Below are 24,772 nucleotides of genomic sequence, written 5' to 3'. Positions count from 1 at the left end.
CAACACTCACGTGGTGTTGTCTGCGGCGAGGGTGTGGCCGGGAGGACAGAGGCAGAGGTGCTTGGCTGGGTTGCAGGTGTTGCTGCCACACTGCAGGCCAGGGCACTCGGAGTCCTGGGGGCAGTCCTTCTCATCTGTGGCGGGGGAAGGCATGAGCAAGGGGAGGGGCACCACAACCAGCCCACACATAACAGTACTACATGCACTCAGGAGCTAAACTTGTCTGAACGACTGAGTTGATAAAAATGTCAACAAAATTTTGCTTCCACAACACAGAGAAATCAATGGATGGAATTACTTTTCAAATCAAATTATGTGTCAAAAGAATAAATGCATAATATCAATAATTTGTGATAAAATAACTTAAAATAGGAGACTACAACCCTGCAAAAATACAGATGTTGAGAACAACCAGGAACAAATACACACAAGTCCCCACAAGTGTAGCTCATTTCCCGTATATCACAAGCAAGTACTAAGTGCCCACACTCACCGTCCCCAAAGAGACAGTCGTGGTGGCCGTCACAGCGGCGCTGGAGGGGGATACAAGCGGTGGGGGAGCAAGTGAAGTGTTCCGGGGGACAGGTGAAGTTACAGCTCTCCTCGTCCGAGCCATCACTGCAGTCCTTCACCCCATCACACCACCACTCCTTGGGGATGCAGCGGTCTGAGCAGAGCCGAGAGTCCTCAGGGTGGCACTCACTCGGCTGCAAGGTAAGGCAAAGTGTACAGCTCACAAAGTCACAAAACAGAATGTCTACCTGTTGCTTACTTCTTGGAGGCTTCTTGAATGTGACCACGCTGTAAGCCATCATACTGCAGCATCTTAAGCTTCATCTATAGACACACACTTAATTAAATTCTATCAAACACTCCCATCCTTCCCTCTCTCACAAAAAAAAATCACTGAACAATATGCTTCTGATTCTCAAGGGAAAGTATGATTAATAACAGCGTGTGATATCGCAAGAGTCCTTGGCACAGGAACTAAAACAAAATGACACTAACTATTTGGGTATGCAAGAAAAGTAACACAATGAAATATCCAACAATGAGGTTAGACATGACATGTAAATTACTCTCAAAGAAAAAAAATGAGGAAAATTATAGATAGCAACAAAAAAAGTTGTGTACTGAAAGCCAGTTACAGAGGAAAGTGAGGTAAGCTACACTAACCTAAAAACATAAACATAACACTAACACTAACATAAAAAAAGGAAAGTGGTTGTTTCCTTCCTACCCCTGACAACCCTGTCTCCCCTGTAGCATCATTATTAATTATATCACCTGTAGTCCTGTCATCTGCCTCACCTGCTGAGATGCTAAGTCCTCCTCTATACCATCATTTATTATATCACTCGTCATACTGTTACTTACTTCACCTGTCATGTTGCTAAGCCCTCTCCTGTAGCATCATAAAGTATATTACCCATTGTAGTTACCTGCCCCACTAGTTAAATTGTTAAGCTTTCCCCTGCAGCATCATTAACTAGATTACTTGTCATACTGCTACCTGCCCCCCTGTCACCTGTCACCTGTCATTATCACCTGTAGCATCGTCAAGCACTACCTGCCCCACTTGTTTCATCATTAAATGCCTCACCTGTGCAGTTCCTGATTCCAACAAGGGCAGGGAGCAGTTGGCCTCATCCTCCCCATCAGGCAGGCAGTCCACGGCCCCGTCACACACCCACTTCCTCTCAATGCAGCGCCCTGACTCACATCTGCAAGGCATTAACACCTGTAGGGCAGTACAGCTCGTCTCTCCTTTACTACAGAAGAGGGAACCTGTATACAATATCATACATTATGATTTTTCTCTCTCTTTTTTTTTAACAGCACGAAGGGCAGCTCAAGGGTAAAAACAAGAACAGCAACAAAACGGTCTATTAGACACTGTTCTAACAAAGAAAAAAAGAATGAGAGGCTGTGATCGTCTAGTGGTTAGTACGACATGAGCTCGAGTTTCTGTTTTCCATGCTGTTTTCTCTACATAATTCTTGTCTACACGATCACGACCTCCTCCCAGATCACAAGTTACTACAAAGGGAGAACTTGTCTGTGTTATCAAACATTAAGATACAAGGCTTGAGTTATTGTTTTCCACACTACTTTTTCTGCATACTTTTTACTGTACTATCACCACCTCCTTCCCAGGAAATGTTAAACATATAAGCTTCCTCTACAATGTCTACATTATCAAACCCTCCTCCTCCTTCTGCAGAGCCTTACTTGAAGTCATTGCCCAAGCAGGTTTCATTGCCACAGTTCTGTTCGTCTGACCAGTCGCCACAGTCGTTCTCCCCGTCGCAGGCGTAGTGCTGCATCAAACACCGGCCCTCCACCGCACATGCCACCTGCTCCGGCCCACAGCTGGTCTCGGTGAGCTTGTCTGAGGACCCAGAAAAGTGTTAAGCCTCCCACAGTTATCTAATAAAGCGTTTATTAAAGTTTATTGATGGTATATATTTATTGTTATTTTGCTAAGGATATCACAACAGCTTTGGGTGAAAGAAGGGTAGGAAAAGGGGTGACAGTGAGAAGACATGGGATGATGAGAGAGGAAGAGATGATAAAGAAAGTTGAAGAGATGAGAGAGGGAGAGAGAAGGTGAGGATGGAGTTCGGGGTGAAGGGAAGGATAGTACAGGAAGCAGTTGGAGTGATGTGGGGACACAAGTGGTGGTGGAGCAGGAGAAAAAGGGATAGTAAGGTAATACAGTTACTGGGCTGACGAAGGGACATTAGTGATGGTGGAGCGAGAGATGAGGTGATGAGGAAGGCAACAGAGTGAGGGCAAGGCGGGAGACGAGTGCATGGAGTGAGTGAGTGAAGCTCTGCCACACTTACTGCAGTCCAGCTCATCTGACTCATCAGCACAGTCCGGGTCTCCATCACATACCCAGTTACTCGAGATGCAGTGACCGTCGCCACAGCTGTGCAGGTTGGGCTGGCATGAACTGGGGAGAGAACAGATGTTCGTAAAACACAATTAGAATATAATGAGAAAGAAGAACAGACTCATTACTCTAGTTTTTGAAAGAAGAAAGAGGGAATGGCTTACCTGGAGCAGTTGGTCTCATCTGATTTGTCCTGGCAGTCAGCATCACCATCACACAGCCACACCTTGGAGATGCAGTACTTGCCGTCAGCACATGTGAACTGGTCATCCTTGGAGCAGTTGGCATTGATTTTAGGGAGATCTGCAAGAGGGAAGACATGAGTAAAGGGGGATAAAGGCAAAGAAAACTTCAATAACTTGATTACAGGGAAATGAGTGACACATACTGGAGCAGAAGGAACATGTTCTGATATGTAAGAAAATAAAGAAATGTATGTGTTCTTTGGGATACATGAGTAAGTAGAGGAGAAATTCAAGCAGATATAAGGTAAAAATGAGTCACATTCTGAGATGGAAGAAACCTGCATGTAAGTCTATCACAGTGATTCTTAAACTGGGGTGTGTGTGCCCCTTTAGTGGCCGATGGTAATTTTCAAGGGGGGGCATGAGCATTGGGGGGAGAAGTTGAAATTTCTGTTGTTGGGATATTTATTATCTTTACAAGAGAACATAAGAACATAAGAACATAGGGAGACTGCAAGAGGCCTAATGGCCTACACAGGGCAGCTCCAGATTCCCCCCCACTACCACCTGTCATCCTCATCCATGTAGCTATCCAGTCTACTCTTAAAACAAGGTATAGTCCCTACACTAACTATGTGATTGCTTAGTCTATTCCATTCCCAAGCCACCCTATTACTAAACCAATGTTTGCCTATTCCCCTCCTATACTTTTCTAATTTAAATCCATTACTGAGTGTTCTATTCTGCTGGCTAATTCTCGGCACTTTACTTATATCACCTTTGTTGTAACCCTTGACCCATTTGAATACTTCTATCAGATCTCCCCGCACTCTTCGTCTTTCTAGTGAATGTAAGTTGAGATGTTTCAGTATATCTTGATATGGGAGGTTCCTCAGCCCCTGAATCATCTTTGTCATCCTTCTCTGAACTGATTCTAGCAAGTTGATGTCCATTCTGAAGTGTGGGCACCAAAACTGGACAGCATAATCTAAGTGTGGCCTAACTAACGCTAAATAGAGTCTGAGGATGACCTCTGCACTCCTGTTGGTCGCCGTCCTGTTAATAAAGCCTAATACCCTGTTAGCCCTATTCCTCGCACCAATACATTGCTTCCTTAGCTTTATGTCAGAGTTCACTAACACTCCCAAATCCCTTTCACACTCTGCTCAACCTATCGCTGTGGAGTCTAAACTATACCCGTGTAATGGGTTGCATGTTCCTACACTTAGTACGCTACACTTGGTGATGTTAAAATTCATCTGCCATTTCTCTGACCAAGCTGACAGTTTGTTGAGATCCTCCTGCAGTGCTCTAGCATCCTCCCTTGTCCTAATAGTGCGTCCTATTTTGGTGTCATCTGCAAATTTACCTATGTCACTAGTTATCCCATTGTCTATGTCATTGATGTAGATATGAATAAAAGCGGGCCTAAAACTGAACCTTGAGGAACCCCACTGGTAACATTACCCCATTCAGATTTTTTACCGTTAATGGTAACCCTCTGTTTCCTGTCGCTAATCCACGCCCTAATCCAATCATAAACCTTCCCTCCTATTCCATGAGCCCTGACTTTATTTAACAGTCTCAGGTGAGGTGCCTTATCAAAGGCCTTACTAAAATCAAGATACACTACATCATAGCTCTCATCATTGTCAGCTGCCTCGTATACTCTAGGCTATTGTAAAAGGATAAAAGATTAGTGATGCACGACTTTCCTATAATAAACCCATGCTGTGAGTCTTGAATTAAATTATGTTTGTCAATATGATCCCTAATATTATCAGCTATTATTGACTCAAGCATTCTACCTATAACTAACGTCAAACTAATCGCCCTATAGTTTTGCACAGAAGATTTGTGTGTCTCCCTTCTTAAATAATGGAATAATGTGTGCCTGCCTCCATGAAACAGGCACCACCCCTGTGTCTAGTGACTTCCTAAAAACTTCTGTTAGCTGCCCACTGATTTCAGTTTTACATTCCTTTATTACCCTGGGGAAAATTTCATCTGGCCCTGGCACCTTAGTGACTTCAAGTCTATCTATCTGTCTAATCACAAGCTCCCTACTTGTGTTGATGTCGGTTACCGGTAATCCTTCTATCTCTTCTCCCCTGTAGATCTGTTCTCCCTGAGGTATATCATCTAATCTTTCTTTGGTAAATACAGTTAAAAATTATCTATTTAATGCCTCGCTCATTTCCTCATCTCTATCAATCAGAAATTCTCCTGACTTAAGCGGCCCTATCTTATCCCTAACCTTGGTCTTATAAAGATGAAAGAAACCCTTTGGATTGGTCTTTGCTTCCCTGGCAATTCCAATCTCATAATTAAGTTTTGCTATACAGGTGCTTTTCTTTACTGTTCTAGCTAAATCGTTGTAACTGTCCCTAAGGTCGAGTTTCCCCCCTTTTGATTCTAACATATACCGTAAAGTGGGGCGACTTCGAATTTGTGGATGACTTCTGACATTTCCAGATAAAATGTTACTGAATTATAGTATAGAGAAATTAAGACATGGTAGTGAAAAAATGTGCATTTTAATAAAAAGGCTATAATGTGGATACAATCATACTGCAAACCCATTTACACAATTTGTGTAAATATTCATCGAAGATGTTATAAAATAAAGCGTGGTTTTTTTTCATGTGTCAAATTTCTATTGAGTGTAACAGCCGGGAAGGTGTGAAGACATGGGACCAACGCGAGAATGTAGCAAAAACATCTGGGACACCATACATACATTTACTTTTGCTTGTGTCCATGTTTCAATATCCACAGGCCTAACAGCAAAATATTTTCTTTTTTCAGATTTAATGGGGTGACTTCGGACATAGGGGTGACTTCTGCCGCGTGCCAAATTTCAAATGTCGCTACTGATTATAACAAGATTTAAGCCATAACCTCAACGTAATCATCATGTATTAGTGTGTCTGTGTGTGTGTGTGTGTGTGTGTGTGTGTGTGTGTGTGAGAGAGAGAGAGAGAGAGAGAGAGAGAGAGAGAGAGAGAGAGGCAAGACCGCACCTGAAGTATGCAGTGCAGTTCTGGTCTCCTAATTACAGAAAGGACATTGATTTACTGGGAAGAATTCAATGACGCGCCATGATGATTCCAACCTTAAGGGCCCAACCATACAAGGAACGACTCAAGTGACTCAATCTCTTTACACTGGAGAAAAAAGGCTAATATGCAAGGGGGCATGGAAGGAAAGACCTATATCTAGAGGGGGAGTGGAATTAAAAGTTTAAGAACCACTGGTCTATCATAAAGAACAATAAAAAAATGTCCCTGTTCCTTTCAGACAGTCTGAATCTATTGAAAAGAAGTGCTGACTTACTGCAAAACCTCTCGTCACTCTTGTCGCCACAGTCGTCAATAGAGTCACACACCAGTGACTTGTCAATGCACTTGTTGGTCTTGGGGCACAAGAAGCCTGGGGGAAAAATAAACACAAATGTAAGCTAGGTTGTCATTCAATAGGATTAGGATTTCGTGAATGCACCCTTATGTGTCTCATTTCCTACTGACCATCTGCCCTCTGCTGTCATGTCTTCTACTTGTCTGCCAGAATCTGTAACCACCCCCCCCCACACACACACACAGCATTTCTTAAGCATCAATCAACTTTAACCTTTCTTTATGATTCTGCAAGACATTTTCTCTGGATAGCTTCTTGCCTGTTTATGAACCCTTCCATTTTTCATTTCCTACTTAACCAACTGCTGTTCTGCCCACATATATGTCTCTACTCTGTTTTCTAGTAACCTAACAATCTTTATCCACCCTCCCCTTAGGATTTCATAGGCAGCCATCAACTGCTCTTCTGTTGTCATATATATATATATATATATATATATATATATATATATATATATATATATATATATATATATATATATATATATATATATATATATACGTCTCAATCGTGTCGTCTATAAAAATATAAAAATACAGAAACCTAATAGATTGTCTACCCTCCCCCACAACATGCTCCCTCCCCTCCGACTCACCCCTAGGGCAGGCCTCCCCCGAGTTACAATGGTGCTCGTCCTCGCCCTGCGGACAGTCGTACCGGCCGTCGCACAGCAGCGCCTCGCCCACGCAGGCACACTCCCCCTCCAGGTCGCGGCAGGCCAGCACGCCCTCCTCACACTGGCACTCTGCGGGGACAACAACAAAAATAATGAATGTCAAATTTTCAAAACTCCTAACCCCCTAGCTGATTTGGTTCGCTTCACTCGCCACGCCTCTCTTCCAAGTGGCTACGGTCCATATTTAGTAGAAAAAGATCCCCCCCCCTTCCACAGCTCTGGGCACGACCATGAAACGGACACTCACCGAACCGAAGTCAGATTTGTCAGAACAACAAACTATAGAAGTACAGTATCTTCCTTATTTCACCTGTCTGGCAAACTTTTGAACAGCCTTATTCCTTGGTCTGTAATCTCCTTCCTGCGATCAGTGCTCTCATGAGGAACGTTCCTCTGTTTGAAGGTGCAAACAGTGGAGCCTTTTTCCCTAGAGCTGCCCCCAAGGATGTAAAAGAAGGCTACCGCTACTCACGGATATCGTTGGGCGGCCGCAGGATCCTCTTCACCTCCTTCTTGTTGCTGATCCACATGGTGCCCGCCGCCCCGCCGCCGCTGCCTCCCGCCGGCGCCGCGTCCTCTGCGTCAGCGTCTCTCCCATAGTCCTCCTTCCCCGCCACGCCGCCGCCTGGAACACACCATATCACCACTAACACACGATCATCACACACTGACAGACACTAATAAGACTCGATTTCACAGTCCAACACAGCTAGTACGTGGTTTTGTAATCGATCGAACCAAACTATTCAACCTCATACAATCCATAATAGTGGTTAGGTTTTCCTTGCAGCACCATGCAGATAAACAAGAAATTTCCTGCATAGTTTCCTCAAATTTCTTAACTTAAATATGAACACAAAACATTACAAATTATTTCGAAGTCAAACTGGTTGGGATCAAGGCTTACTAACCTACGTGGCTCTAAACGAAACACTCGATCGCTAATTATTAGTTTCATGCAATTTCTTCCTTTATTTTCCTGTTTTCTATTATCATATTGCGGGTCTTATCATTTCCTCTACTGCATAATAATATGAATATTGTACACATGTTTCTTGTATTGCTGAAAATCACATTTTGTAGCCTATTGGTCTGGGGGTCGGGAGGGTATGTTCCTCCCTCCACCTTCGTTGTGTATGTACTTTTGCAACAATAAACCATCAATCAAGCCTTCAACGCTATTTATACGCTAGCACACACACACTAAACGAAACATGATAAAATGTCGTAGCTACATTTGGCTGGATGTATATAATAATAATACCCACACACACATACACAAACAGGTAGTCAGCATAGGAACACACACATTGCTTATACACACATCATCCAACCGGTACCGGTACCCGAAGGAGTATTTTTTTTATCTTAATGACTTCTGATGAAATTCCCAAATAAATTTTCTGTAAAGAAAACTCTCTCTCTCTCTCTCTCTCTCTCTCTCTCTCTCTCTCTCTCTCTCTCTCTCTGAATGAAGTGAATATTTATTGTTTCGATAAAAAATAGCATGTTTAGTTATTATGGGTGTACTCGATCATAGTCTAATAACAATAACAATATTTATTGGCAACCTAAAAAAGAAAAAGAATCGGACATCAAGAATTATCCAATAAATCCAATAAATAAATCAAATAATAAAATAATGGAAACGGGAGCTGTGATGGAAACGAAATGCAGGACAAAATGGTGGGAACTTGGGAGGTCAGCGAGGCACCACACAGGGTCCATACCGGGTGATACCGCATGGAGGCGGGCGAGCGCCGAGCGTCACTAAGATCCAAACGGTACCGGTACTAGCGGCAATGCTCAGTGCCGAGTGAACATGAGGCTTCGCGGCACCAGGTACCGGTCCCGGGTGCCGGCTGAATAGATTCTTCTCGGCACCAGGTACCGGTACCGGGTGCCGGCTGAATCGATTCTTCTCGGTACCCGGTACCGATACCTGGTGCCGAGAAGAATCTATTCAGCCGGCACCCGGTACCGGTACCTGGTGCCGCGAAGCCTCATGATCACTCGGCACTGAGCATTGCCGCTAGTACCGGTACCGTTTGGATCTTAGTGACGCTCGGCGCTCGCCCGCCTCCATGCGGTATCACCCGGTATGGGCCCTGTGTGGAGACGCTGAGTCACTGCCTCGCTGACCTCCCAAGTTCCCACCATTTTGTCCTGCTTTTCGTTTCCATCACAGCTCCCGTTTCCATTATTTTATTATTTGATTTATTTATTGGATTTATTGGATAATTCTTGATGTCCGATTCTTTTTCTCTTTTAGTTTGCTAATATATATTGTTATTGTTATTAGAATATGATAAAGTACCAATATCACCGAGATATCCACTCACTGAATGGTGATCTCTCTCTCTCTCTCTCTCTCTCTCTCTCTCTCTCTCTCTCTCTCTCTCTCTCTCTCTCTCTCTCTCTCTCTCTCTCTCTCTCTCTCTCTCTCTCTCTCTGAATGATGTGAATATTTATTTTTTCGATAAAAAAAAATAGCATGTATAATTATTATGGATGTACTCGATCATAGTCTAATAACAATAACAATATTTATTAGCAACCTAAAAAATAAAATCGGACGTGAAGAATTATCAGTAAATCCAATAAATAAATCCGAGCAATCTGGTACCGGTACCGAGTAATCTGGTACCGGTACCGTACCGTTTAGCTGGTACCGTTAGTGCCGGCACTGGTACCGGTACCTGCCCACCCTTACGCGTCAGCCCTCAGGCTTTTCACAGAGGAGTGTGTCGCACTCTGTGATCCTTTATTATCCTTCACTTTTTCAATACTACCGCCATAAACACAATCCTCACTTCTTCTGAAGATGGGGGGAGTATAAAAGGGAGTGCAGAAAAAGCGATTGAACCTTCAGAAGGCAAGAGATCGTAAGAGGAATCATGAATTTTTTGAGGCATCACGTTCACCATCCCAGGCTACAACTACTGATGAGATGCGCAATGACATCATGTCTTCCTTTTACCACTGCTCCTCTACAGTTGCTTCTACCAAAAACCTCTGTCAAAGGGCAACATTCCACCCAGCCATTACACTATGAAAATCAAGTTCTGGTTGGATACGAAGGACTGAGACTAATAGATGTCTACAAAAGGCTAACAACTGATGATATGATGATGCGGTGTCTCAGAGGGAAGACACAAAATCCCAATGAGTCATTGCACCACAGAATATGGTGCTGCTGCCAAAAGCATAAAAATGCCACCAAGGAAATGCTGGACTTCGCTACTGCACAGGATGTGTCCAACTTCAATGGTGGATACTTGTCCAGCGACCTTTGCAGTAGTTTGGGAGTGCCCTTCACTGAGAAGAACTACAAATACCTCATGAAGGAAAACTGCAAAATGGACAAGCCAATCAAGAGGAAGATAAGAAGCAAACAGCATCAGAAGGGCCTGGGGGCATATTCATCTCTGGGGCGCATTAGCCGGGCAGCGACACTCCCACAACTTCAAGCCTCGTTTTCTCGAAACATACTTTAGCGCTTCCCCGTCAGGGTAACTTTCTTATTTGTCAACCGATTTCTTTGATTTTTTTTTTTTTTTTTTTTTTTTGTGCGTTTTTATGAATGGATTTTCAACAAATATTATTACTTTTTTTCAGATATTAATAAAAAAATAGAAAATTCTTTTATTCATTATGTTGGGAATAACTTCATTAATCAGTCTTAGAGGTATATCATTATTTTTTTGGGAAAAGTAACTGATAAGCAGTGAAGACTAACTCTTCTAATATACATAAAACTTAAGTGTGAATGATTTCGATTCATACTTAGTAAGAAATGCATCAATATGTAAAGTACTCTATTTTACATAATTTTTATTTTTCTTATTTATTCTTTCATAGATATCAGGATAAAACTTCGCCTCATGAAGTATCTTATGGTAACAAACTTTGAGTAAAATTCACAAAAGGTTATGATGATTTGTAATTAACACCTTCCAAAAATCTACTATGGGCCCTTAAATTAATTAGCATGGTGCAACGTGTTGAGACGAGAGACAGAGGGTAGCCCGCTTTCTTTAGATCTTGCCCGCAGCCACCGGCCGCCGGGCAGGAGAGTTGCGAGCGAGAGGTGCTGAGGGGTGGTTGAGGGGACGTGTGTCTGGGCTTGCGGGGTGTTCAGCTGAGTGCCCCGCTCGCGAGCTGTGTGCATCCGGTGTGCGTGTCTGCCGTGCCCCTGCACTGTGCCTGGTAAACTTGTTCTGTGCCCTAGAGAGTTATTGTAATGTTTGAGGAGTGTGGTTCGGGAGGTGGCGTAACAATATAATTGCATCACGTCTGTGTGTTTTGTTGGCACTTCACACGCAGCACCCTACTGATGCCTCGCTAGAATCATTTTTGTTTTTTTCATTTTTTTGCTTGTCTCATTCTATCAACATCGCTCCTGAGAAATAAACTACTCCAGAGCACGCCTTTCACCCTTATCATATTTTCCCTAGAGGCCTTTCACATTAGGAGTAATTATAAACTACACTGCTAATGTGACTATACGCCTCCGTCTCTCTTCTACTCCGCGGGCCCGGGTTCGAATCCCGGCCCGGGCAGTCGGCGTGCAGCTCACCCAGCTTTTCATCCTCCCTTTCGGGTTGGTCGATAAATGGGTACCTGGGGAAACCTGGGGCAGGTAAACTGTGGTAACCCGGATGTCACACTGGCCCTGTGTCCCGGGGTAATGGGCTCCCTCCCACCACAGGCTCAAAGGCCAATGTTACGGAGATGAGCCCCGAGGCCACGCGGTGCTACAGCGTATGCCCCCAACTTTACCTTTACCTTTAGTGTGACTGAAATTTCTGATTTCGGTCTTAATCTACCAAATATTTATGAGAAGAGCACAAATGTCTTGAGGTAGTAGAGTAGTAGTAGTAGTAGTAGTAGTAGTAGTGAAGTAGCAGTAATAGTAGTATTACTACTAGTACTACTACTACTACTACTACTGCTACTACTACTGCTACTACTACTGCTAAAGCCTAGTGTATGAGTGACGCATCTGCATATCTCCACAAAACTGTATTTTCATCCCTTTACAAATTTTTTTTATCAGAATACATTACAACTGCGAAACAAGCAAACTGCGCAACGAGAGAGAGAGAGAGAGAGAGAGAGACAGAGTAAAAGAGAGGATGCTTACTTGAACTCTCTAACCTTCACTTTATCGATTCCAGCGCGCGCGCGAGAGAGAGAGAGAGAGAGAGAGAGAGAGAGAGAGAGAGTATACATCAGGGTCAGGGGCAGGTATGGTCAATCGCAGCATGGATTGGGAAGATGTTCTCTCTCTCTCTCTCTCTCTCTCTCTCTCTCTCTCTCTATCTCTCTCTCTCTCGATAAAAGGAGAAAGAAAAGGAGATGTTGATGAAGATAAAATAAAATCAACAGCGATATGAGAGAGAGAGAGAGAGAGAGAGAGAGAGAGAGAGAGAGAGAGAGAGAGAGAGAGAGAGAATGCCTAGCTCAGGAAGTTTGTCTAATGCGGGTCTCTCTCTCTCTCTCTCTCTCTCTCTCTCTCTCTCTCTCTCTCTCTCTCTCTCTCTCTCTCTCTCTGTTGATTTTTATTTTATCTTCATCAACATCTCCTTTTCCCTCTTCTCCTTCTTCTTTATCGAGAGAGAGAGAGAGAGAGAGAGAGAGAGAGAGAGAGAGAGAGAGAGATGGGAGGATGTGGCAGAGAGGAAGACCCATTAAATAGTAAATATTATCCCTAAGTCTCCTATATCCTGACATAGAGGAAGAGGAAGAAACAGGAGGAGGAGGAGGAGGAAGAGGAAGGGGAAGAGGAGGAGGAAGAGGAAGAGGAGGAGGAAGAGGAGGAGGAGGAAGGCTGAGGAGGACAAATGTTTGCCTTGGTTATAATGTGTCATAATCAATGCAATGGCTTTAATTCCTACAATAATATCTTCCACTAGCGAGAGAGAGAGAGAGAGAGAGAGAGAGAGAGAGAGAGAGAGAGAGAGAATTACATAGATTTACATAGAAAATCAGACCACACAGACCCCATGGTCCAGACTAGGTGATCTGTCCTTAAACCTAAGTGATTCTACATTAATCAGATGGCTCCAAAACGTTGCTTTTCTACGCTAGTTAATATTAAGTTCAAGGAAGTGACGGTCGAGCTTGTTTTTAAAGGCGTCAATCGTGTTTCACTGGACCACTGATGGTGGCAGCTTATTTCATTCTCGCACTACAACGTTGGTGAAGAAAAATTTGGTGCAGTCTGAATTTACTTGTCTACATTTGAGTTTTATGCCATTGTTCCTCGTTCGCAAAGTGTCATCGATCATAAACAATTTTGTTCTGTCTAAATTCGTGAAACCATTAAATATTTTAAAACATTCGATCAGTTTTCCTCGGAGGCGACGTTTCTCAAGAGAGAACATGTTAAGGGTGGGAAGCCTTTCTTCGTAGGATTTGTTGCGCAAGGAAGGGATCATTTTTGTTGCCCGACTCTGAACACCTTCTAGTTTAGCAATGTCCTTTGCATGGTGGGGAGACCAAAAGAGAGAGAGAGAGAGATGCTGGAGGAAAGATTATCACCCGTGGATGTTTGGGGAAAGATTAGATTGGATATTGGGGGTAAGATTAGGTCACCCGTGGATGTTGTGGGTAAGATTAGATCACCCGTGGATGTTGTGGGTAAGATTAGATCACCCGTGGATGTTAGGGGTAAGATTAGATCACCCGTGGATGTTGTGGGTAAGATTAGATCACCCGTGGATGTTAGGGGTAAGATTAGATCACCCGTGGATGTTGGGGGTAAGATTAGATCACCCGTGGATATTGGGGGTAAGATTAGATCACCCGTGGATGTTGTGGGTAAGATTAGATCACCCGTGGATGTTAGGGGTAAGATTAGATCACCCGTGGATGTTGGGGGTAAGATTAGGTCACCCGTGGATATATGGGGGTAAGATTAGGTCACCCGTGGATGTTAGGGGAAAGATTAGGTCACCCGTGGATGTTGGGGGAAAGATTAGATCACCCGTGGATGTTGGAGGAAAGATTAGGTCACCCGTGGATATTGGGGGTAAGATTAGGTCACCCGTGGATGTTGGGGGTAAGATTAGGTCACCCGTGGATGTTGGGGGAAAGATTAGGTCACCCGTGGATGTTGGGGGAAAGATTAGATCACCCGTGGATGTTGTGGGAAAGATTAGGTCACCCGTGGATGTTAGGGGAAAGATTAGGTCACCCGTGGATGTTGGGGGTAAGATTAGGTCACCCGTGGATGGACGGATGGGACGGAGTTAGCGAGAAGCGTTGTATTTTCACAGTTCAGTCATATATTACAATCTCCGTCGTAAAAAGTGGGATAAAAAAATCAACAAAACCAACTAACCACGCCTTGAAAAACAGGTCAAAAGATAACACACACAACAATAAATACTGATATCAGGCCAAAGTTTACTAAAGGGTTGACGCCGATACGACTTTGCTAGGAGCCGAAGATCCTGAACCGAACATGTCAACACTTGAGAGGCGAAAGCCATAAGAAATCGACTTTGACACGAGTATGGCTAAGAGCTGTCACCTGTGTCGAGTGATGTGTGTGAGAGAGAGAGAGAGAGAGAGAGGGCGGTAGGGCAGATGGACACACTTGTCACTAATAAAGCAATGTCCGCTACCTACCGTGTCATCAACGAGCTACATGATCAAATCTGGCTATGGGTCTCTCTCTCTCTCTCTCTCTCTCTCTCTCTTTCTCTCTCTCTCTCGTCATCTTAGCCTATTATATTTTGGCGCTACAGCTGTGTTACTACTGCATTGTGATTTTCTCTCTCTCTCTCTCTCTCTCTCTCTCTCTCTCTCTCTCTCTCTCTCTCTCTCTCTCTCTCTCTCTCTCTCTCTCTCTCTCTCTCTCTCTCTCTCTCTCTCTCTCTCTCTCTCTCTCTCTCTCTCTCTCTCTCTCTCTCTCTCTATATATATATATATATATATATATATATATATATATATATATATATATATATATATATATATATATATATATATATATATATATATATATATATATATATATATATATATATATATATATATATATTTATATATATATATATATATATATATATATATATATATATATATATATATATATATATATTCCAGCCTCTACGGATAACGAAAAAAAAATTGCCATCGCTAGAAAAAAATATTCCTCTCTTGGTATTTCTTTTTTTATATCAGTCTTCCATTTTTACGAATTTTCCTTTAGATTAAAAAAAAAATAACGACGCTCATTTGTCATCGTCATCCACCGCCATTCATCAATCAGTATTTATTCGCCTTGCATGACTATTTATTATGGAGCAATCGCTATTAATTACAGCCACCGTAATTAAGCGGATCAATAAGGGCGGTAATTCATCCCGCCTCCGCCACACACAGCTTCATATTCTTAAAAAAAACATTTCGGCTTCCCAGCTCGTATATTTGACAAGGCTTTCGTGGGAGTTTTGAGCATTTCCAGGGGTAGTTTTATGACCCTGGTGGTAGTTTGACCCTTCTTCTGTACCATGGACGTAAACAACACTCATTAGAACTCGACTGATACCCTTTTTGGTCTTTGTTGATGTGAGAGATGGATGCGTCTGAGAATATCAAGCATACATTCCGGACCAGACACACGCCAGCAACTCGAACCTCTCAGCCACGCAAGACAACTCTAAACACTCATCACCAGCAAGACACTTCTATCGATCTTCATCAATAATGCACGAGGCCGAAGTCACGAGATGCAACAAAATAGACAAACAGAGAAAAGAAAGTGAATTGGACCATATTTATTTTCCGTATTGCCGCCTTGCAGTAACTATTGTTTTCATTTGCCAGGCTGTGGACCATATTCTCAAACATTTGACAAGGGTTTCATAGGAGTTGCTGTGGGTTTCAGTGGGGTTAGATTAATAGATTTATGAGTCTGGTGCTAGTCTGACAAAACTTCTGTACCATGAACGTGAAAATAAACACTCATGAGAACCCGGTTGATCATTGCGGCCTTTGGAAGTAGTTTTCGTGAGAGGCGAAGCGTCTGAGAATACCGCCCAAAGCCTCTTCCCCTGGGCGGCTGGGCACCCTCCTGTGTTGGCACTCGGTTATAATGAAAGTGCTGACAGGATGGTTCCCGGACATTTCAGCGACGGACAAAATGTCCGTCGCTGAAATGACGGACATTTTCACCGACGGAGATTTGGCCGAACTGACATTTGGCCGAAGAGAATTGGCATTTTTACATCTCTTTCGGTTTTAAAGTGTTACGCACTTACATACGCATTTAGACCACCCCTCTCTTCACCCCCTCTATGCCTCGTGGGCCACGAGCACGATACCTCCTCTCTTCACCCCCTCCCTTTGCCTCGTAGAGAAGCCTCGACTCGAAGCTTCGAAACCCCGAACATGCTCTGACGTCACTCACTCGCCGGCTCGCCTCCGGTAACCTCCTCCAGCATTGGCTTGTTCCCCCTCCTCTCTCCGAGCTTATATAGATATATATATATATCTATATATATATATATATATATATATATATATATAAATATATATATATATATATATATATATATATATATATATATATATATAATTTTTTTTTTTTTTTTTTAAGGTGGTTGCCTATGCCGCCGGTTGGCAACTACCGGATGGGGCCTGATGGTCGGCCCAAGGGTTCTACCAGGTGGGGCCTGATGGTCGGCCCAGCCCGTTCTGGCGCAGGCGAGTGTTTATAGTGGCGCCATCTTACGTTGGCTCTTGCTGCCCCCCGGAACTCGTCCTTGATTCGCTTGGACGGCTTCCTCTAGAGTCCGGGTTGATGGGTGGTCTTCAGGGCAGCATGTGGGTAGTTTTAAGCCACTCGGCGGTGACTGAAAAATCCGAGTGGTAGCGTGAGGATTCGAACCCGTGCCGTCCATCACGCGGCGAATGTGGGTCCAGTACGCTACCAGTTCGGCCACCGCCTATATCTATCTATCTATCTATCTATCTCTCTATATATATATATATATATATATATATATATATATATATATATATATATATATATATATATATATATATATATACATATATATATATATATATATATATATATATATATATATATATATATATATATATATATATATATATATATATATATATATATATATATATATATATATATATATATATATATATATATATATATATATATATATATATATATATATATATATATATATATATATATATATATATATATATATATATATACATACATATATATATATATATATATATATATATATATATATATATATATACATATATATATATATATATATATATATATATATATATATATATATGTATATATATATAATATATATATATATATATATATATATATATATATATATATATATATATATATATTATATATAATATAGATATATAAAGTTGTTCAAGGAGAAGCTAGTAATTACTCACATCCGCCTGATGCCGCACGCAACCTGTCATTGAAAACTGTGAATAAAATTAAAGAAAAAGCCAAGGATTCGGAGGAAGGGACATCGACTATTATACAAAACTGCACTAGCGAGTACCCGCTTGGTGCTGCAGGTCTCTTCCTAAATAAGAAACACTGGCATGAATAGTGCGTAGACAACGCAAGGCACCACACGGAAACATTTTAACTGAAGATTAACAGAAATCAATTAGAGGAGAAGATTTGATTATTTATGAAAGTGACAACCTGCTCATTCTATCAACGCCTCGAAATTTACAGCTTCTTGCTGTGTGATGGAACTTTTGATTCTGCGCCATTAGGCTTTCAACTGTATACACTACATGTTATGCTAGATGAGAGTCATACTATTCCCTTAGTATACTGTATCGCCAAGAACAAAACCCAAGCAACTTATGACTTGAATTTTAACACCCTCAAACAGGTCAGACCAGATCTTAATCCTGTTTCAGTCACTATTGACTATGAAAGGGCAGCTCTCAATAGCATCACAGCATGTTTTCCAAACACAAACATTTATGGATGCTTTTTTTCATTCTGGGCAGTGTTTGTGGAGAAAAGTACAAGAATTTGGACTACAGGCTTGGTATAATGACACAAAGAGTACATTGACTGTTAAGTCTGCTGACACCTTCAATGAATTTGTCTCATCTCTAGATGATGAAACTGATGAACTTCTCTCTGACTTTCTTGGCTACTTTGAAGCGACATGAATTGGTGTTATACAACGTGGAAGACGACGAAGACCAGCGTTTGAACTCAGTATGTGGAACACAACAGAGAGAACCACAAAAGGCATTCCACGAACAACAAACTCTCTAGAAGGATGGCACAGAGCGTTTGAGCAGAGAATAATGGCAATCACCCACCTCACTCTTTGCTGTCTAGTTTCAAAGCTAAGAAAAGAGGAGTCGGATTGGGAGTTAACAATTGAGCAGGTAGAATCAGGAGTAGAGTTAAAAAAAATAAAGAAGAAGCACCAGTTAATAAACACAAGACTGAAGTCTGTCACTGAGAAGTATAGTATAATGAGTATCAGAGAATTGAATTCTTAAGAGAAATTGCACGCAATCTTTAAATATGAATGAACTTTAAATTTTATTGTACATTTTTTTAACAAATTTCCTTATAATTGTCACGTACAGTTTTTATCCAGTTCTCTTCGGCCAAATAAACTTTTGTCACGTACAATTTTTATCCAATTCTCTTCGGCCAAATAAACTTTTGTCAAGTACAGTTTTTATCCAGTTCTCTTCGGCCAAATAAACTTTTGTCACGTACAGTTTTTATCCAGTTCTCTTCGGCCAAATAAACTTTTGTCACGTACAGTTTTTATCCAATTCTCTTCGGCCAAATAAACTTTTGTCACGTACAATTTTTATCCAATTCTCTTCGGCCAAATGTCTGTCGGCCAAATGTCCGTTCGGCCAAATGTATCGGCCAAATGTCAGTTCCGCCAAACGTCCATCGGTGAAATGTCCGTCGGCCAAATGTCCGTCGACCAAATGCCCTTCGGTCATTTGTCTGGCATGCATGGACAGGATGACTCACTGGGCCGTGATGCTGAGTACACTTATTCCTTGCTCAAAACTAAAATCCGGTTGCACGTTCATAACACTCGACCAGCGTGCACATGGTTGGTCAGCAGTGGCAGTCCCAGCAGTGTGCACTGTGGGTCTCCTAAGATAGAGGCCTCACCCATGGGAGACGCGGTGCACTCCGTGACATGCCAGCAAAGAAGCCTCAGACGGGGTCACAAGTGCCATTGCCAAGTTGGTGGGCTGGGTGTACTGGGTGCCATGACAGGGGCACACACGCTGACATCATGCTCTAACATTCAGTCATTGCTGAGCTATAAATCTGGCAGCATTAATGTCAGTCGTGATTTCGAAGCGTGTATTTACATGTTATCACTGTCTGGGGGTGGCCGGCTGGGACCGAAATGCTTTCTAATGATCGTTACTTTACAATGAATAAATAGATAAATAAAGTCTTTGTTACTAATTAATAATACAGTATTACAAGGAAAACATCAGCAGCAATAAAATAGATATTAATAATAATAATAATAATAATAATAATAATAATAATAATAATAATAATAATAATAATGATAACAAAAACAACAATAATAAAAATAACTAACAATTTCCAAGGAACACATTACCTGTTTGGAGTAATTTAGAGTGGCACACGTAAGCCAGCCTTTCCATAATGACCCTTTCCATAATTGGGTATTTGGTAATTAAAATAATTATACATCTTGTGCCGGAGGCTGCGTCGTTTGGCAAACCCTCCCGGTGCTCACTTCAATACAATATCACGGAAACACATGCCATTCATTCTCCTGGGGTGACAATACTAAAGGGAAACACACAGACAAACAACCCTCCCTGTCTAACATAACCTGCCTGGAGATGATTACCGGTCGACCCTAAGGTTCCATCTCCGCGGAAGAAGAAAACTGAACCAACCAATCCTTCTTGCCTAAACTAACTCAGACAGATCGCCAGCCCTCCTTGCATATCATAACCTACTTGGGCATAATTATCTCCTGATGCTAAATTTATAATTCCACGAAAGGAGGAAAAAATGACCTATCCAAACTTATTTCCCTAAACTAACACAGACATACTACTAACTCTTCCTGTCTAACATAACTTATAGTAGCTACCTGGGAATGATTACCGATCTATACTGAATTTGTAACTCAGCGAGAAAAAAATGCGCTAACCAAACCTGCTTGCCTAACCTAACGCAGACTACTAACCATTCCTGCCTAACATAACCTACCTGGGCATAATTACCTACACTGACTCTAAATTTGTAACTCCGCGAAAGAGGGGAAAAAAATAACCTTTAATAGCTGCCAGGGTATGATGACCTACCGAGACTAAATTTGTAACTCCACGGAAAAGGAAAACATGAACAACCTAACTTGCTTGCCTAATCTAACCCAGAGGAGCAGCCCATTGCCATTTGTCACCCATCCGTTTTTGCCTAATCTTGGGTTTCTTTTGGAGAGGACTTTATACGGCACTATACACTATGCCAAAAACTATATGATCACAGTTAGAATGGTCGCGGTGCGAGGCCGGTAGTTATTTAGGCCGTATATCAGCCAAACTAACACACTGAGCCGTGGAAAGGATGACATGTTGAATACGTTGTTTCTTATCACAGTCGTCTCATAGCGCTGCCTCTAGTCACACGATATTAGCAAGAAACGATGGAGGAGAGGGGCCGGTGGTTACCTAGTCCATGTATCAGCCAAACTAACACACTGAGCAGTAGAAAGGAAGACGTGCGGAATGCGTTGCTTCTCACCATCGTCACGTCTCACTAGGCCGCCCCGAGTCACGGTATCGTCAGGTATCGGTGTGCGGCGCAGTAGTCGTCACCAGGCACGTTGTGTAACCCGCTGCTGCTTGACAAACAAACCGTGACGGTGAACACATCGTGACGTCACTCGCCGACCTGACTGATAGTGATCGATCTTGCTCTCGCTCTCTGGCTCGCTCTCGCTCTCTCTGACACACACACACACACACACACACACACACACACACAGACCGATAGCAAGAAGACGAAATATTTACTTTTTTCCCTAAATGGGGTAAATTTCTACTAGATCGTGGCCGAAACATTAGTGCCAGGGTGGACAAGTGACGCAAAACACACGGGTGTCTGAGTGCCGCCGGGTCTGGGCGTGGGCGAGGCCGTGCCCGGTGTGGGAGGAGGACCTAGGCACGGCCCTGGGCACGACGGTACTGCCAAAATAGAAGCCAAGGCGAAGGACAAGAGACGGCGTTGTCTTGCCCAGTGCGCACGCGTGATGGCTTCCTTCTTTCCCCTCTTCTGGGACATATCTTGCCATTCTGCATCACTATACAACTTTCCCCACACTCACAACACACAGACAGACACACACCACAGCCCCGGGGCGGCAGGCAGCCTCGGCGGGGCGCTGCACGCCGCCGCCGCCACAGGACAAACAGCTTGGTGTGGAAGTGTCCTGTTGGGTGAACATGATCCCGTCAGGAGCGTCTCCCCGCCTCACCTAGCGCGGCCACCAACAGGAGCAGGACGCCCAGAAGGTGTGCGGCCGAGGGGTCACCGCTGCACCACATTTTTGCACATGACAAAGCCGGGAAGGGCAAGGACGTCAGCAATGGAAGGCAAAGGGAGAAAGAGGCGCCGCGCTCTGCCCACTGCCACACCGCGCGTCTGTACTGTACTGATCTCGCGACGGCGGGTTTCTGCGGGAAAGTCCCGCACCGCACAGGCGCACTCCTCTTTGTCCTCCCGCATCCCCCGCCCTCCCCGGCCCACATCCAGCATGTTATTCCGGGGGCCGAGAGGGGGGGCATCAAGCTTGATTTCGTCTGTTCCAATAGCAGCCTTCTTGTTAACAATACAGGTTAGGTTATGGAGTCGTGGGTGTATAATAGCGGTGACATCTGCGATAAGGATGTCCCGTGAGTCTTGCAGCCCACCAAAGGGGAAGAATATGAACGTAGTCATTAAATGTCTGCTTAATAAACGTGTTAGTACGTTTCGTGTCCTTACAGTTCTCTTTATAAAACGTCAAAACACAAATTGCCCTCTAGTTTTACTTTTAATATTTCCTGTTTCTGTATTCAGACCGTGGGATTGTCTTCAGGTCACGACATGCCCCGCATCAGGGAGTGTGCCGGGGCCGTGACAGCTACATTACATGTAACCTGATACTTCCACGGACTTGAGAAAACTTGAGGTAAGTTTGCAATGCCTGATAATGATTTGGTAGCTTACTGAATGTATCTTAATGCCCTGAGCTTATTGATCAAAACACCTTGTTAGCGTATAGCCGTGTGTTTCCGTGGCGTAGCTCCGTGGCCAAGACTGTGCGGAGCGAACAGGTAGGCCAACGCTCAGGTGAAAGCAGCTAGCGTCTCGGGAAGACGCTCCCCGCCGGGCTGTCACGCTCCTCCCTTGATGACGCTCACGCACGCACACTGCCTTAAAAAATTACGCCTGCCGCCAGTCCCCTGAGTGTTGCTCCACCTAAAGGGAGGCGACAAGGCTCTGGCAAGAAGGAAACTGTAACGGAACATATTGCTTGTCACATGGTCATCCACCCGGGAATCTGGGAACCGTCTTGGTGCAACAGCCTGATTCTACAAGGAAACACGCGCTACCCGCACAAGAAAAATGCCAAAGAATACAAGAAATAAATTAAAGTATCGATGTATTCAGAAATATATAAGACTATATAAATGAGAACTATATTTTGTACCTGGTAAATTTTGTAACTGCACACTAACTCCGCGGCAAGTGCAAAAGTCCACCCTCCTCGAGGAGGAGGGACGCAGCCCGGCACCCACCCACCGCTGGGCAGGAGGGGCAGGGCCGTCAGGAGGCAACCCATGCAGATGTCACATCTACACCATGCCAGAGGCAGGCCATCAAGAGGCAGGGGCACACACACACACACACACACACACACACACACACACACACATACACACACACACACACGATATATATATATATATATATATATATATATATATATATATATATATATATATATATATATATATATCCTGACAAGTGGATAGCTAGACAGAGCGATATAAAAAAAGGAAGATGAGGGAAGTGAAGGAAAGAAGGACTGAGGAAAAATACTGCAGAACTGAAGGAAGGAGGAAGTGAAGGAAAAACAAACATAATATTCCCTCTCTTCTATACGGCAACACACAGATGTTCAGACTAATCAGGTCGCAGAGACTGTCCAGCATCGATGAGTTTCAAATTACTTCCACTCCCGGCCCCTGAATGAACGCGGGGTGGTGTGATGTGGGGGAATACCGTACAAGTTTTTTTTTTCTTCTTTTTTTACGTCTTCGCCTGTGGAGCCGGTAGGCTTGTTTGGAGGGGCCTGATGGTATGGCCCAGCCCGTTGTGGCGCAGGCAAGTGTTTATAGTGGCGCCATCTTGCATTGGCTCATGCTGCCCCCCGGAGCTCATCTTTAATCCTAGAATCTAGAGTCCGGGTTGATAGGTGGTCTTCTGGACAGCATGTGGGTAGTCTTAAGCCACGCGGCGGCGGCTGAAAAATCCTAGCTTGGTGTTGCCGGGCGGGGCGCGAACCAGTGTCGTCCAGAACGCGGCGCCGTCACGCTATCCACTCAGCCACCGCCTCCCCAAATGGGTGGACCGTATCATCGCCGTTAAAAAGAGAGAACTTATAGCAGCGCACTATTAGGAACACTGCAAGTGGACATGATGACGATGAACAAGATGGCTCCTTTTGTTTACCGTGGCACGCCGCATTTGAATAGGAGATAAGATTTTCATTTTTTGCGACAGTCGATGTAACTTTATGCATTCGTATCATAGTGTTCTGTCATATTGAATGGGGCGTGATCCTGTTGGTAAGGTATTGAATATGAATATTAGGCATATTTACGTGATATTTGACGATATACTTATCTTTTATCCAACATGGTTGCTGTGACTGGAGGGTAACACGTGTATGAGGGGCCTTACCATACAATACAGTGAGGGGGTTTAGCGTGATAAAATTTCTTACGTATTTTGTTTTTTGTACAAACAAGATGAAACCCAAGCTACATAATAGTTTAGTTGTACTTAATAGGAAGAAAGGTAAGTATCAGGTGTATAATAGTTGGCAAAAATTAGTTACATGGTTGAAATGGTAGGAGAAATAAGATATTTTATGAATGCAATTGAAATGTGATACTGTACATGTATTGATGTTTAGTGAGTATTTGTAGTATTGTACGTGTGCTGTGAAGTTTATAGACTTTGCAACATAGTTATGCTAAGTCATCCCCTGATCTCATTTACCATTAAATGAGGCAGTGTTAGAAAATAGTTAGAACTAGGTATATTTTTGCACTGTTTGGATAATAGAACAATATGTGATGCATGTTTGCTTTATTCTACACAGCAAAATCTCATTTACTGTACGTTTGATTGGTATTGCAGAGGTGAAAAAGACATGTAATAAGGGTGGCCAAGATAAGGCAGTCATGCCTCAAAACATATTATTTTACTGTTTTTTTTTTCTCTTTAAT

General features: G+C 43.0%; 1 protein-coding gene across 1 annotated transcript in view; it reads right to left on the bottom strand.

Annotated features, from left to right (window-relative positions):
• LOC126993889 (low-density lipoprotein receptor-related protein 4-like) overlaps positions 1 to 22,285 on the bottom strand; it is a 125,624-nt gene extending 103,339 nt beyond the window's left edge. The window contains 10 exon segments of the mRNA XM_050853027.1: positions 11 to 134; positions 494 to 707; positions 1,604 to 1,724; positions 2,233 to 2,392; positions 2,850 to 2,959; positions 3,064 to 3,202; positions 6,421 to 6,516; positions 7,097 to 7,246; positions 7,650 to 7,802; positions 21,748 to 22,285. Coding sequence (XP_050708984.1) covers positions 11 to 134; positions 494 to 707; positions 1,604 to 1,724; positions 2,233 to 2,392; positions 2,850 to 2,959; positions 3,064 to 3,202; positions 6,421 to 6,516; positions 7,097 to 7,246; positions 7,650 to 7,802; positions 21,748 to 22,057 — 1,577 coding nt within the window. The 5' untranslated portion in view covers positions 22,058 to 22,285.
• Positions 22,286 to 24,772: the final 2,487 nt, after the last annotated feature.

The sequence above is a fragment of the Eriocheir sinensis genome, chromosome 7, assembly GCF_024679095.1.
Source record: "Eriocheir sinensis breed Jianghai 21 chromosome 7, ASM2467909v1, whole genome shotgun sequence".
In the NCBI taxonomy this organism is placed as follows: Eukaryota; Metazoa; Arthropoda; class Malacostraca; order Decapoda; family Varunidae; genus Eriocheir; species Eriocheir sinensis.
Note: the sequence above shows the minus strand (reverse complement) of the source record. Positions and strands in the feature narration are given on the sequence as shown.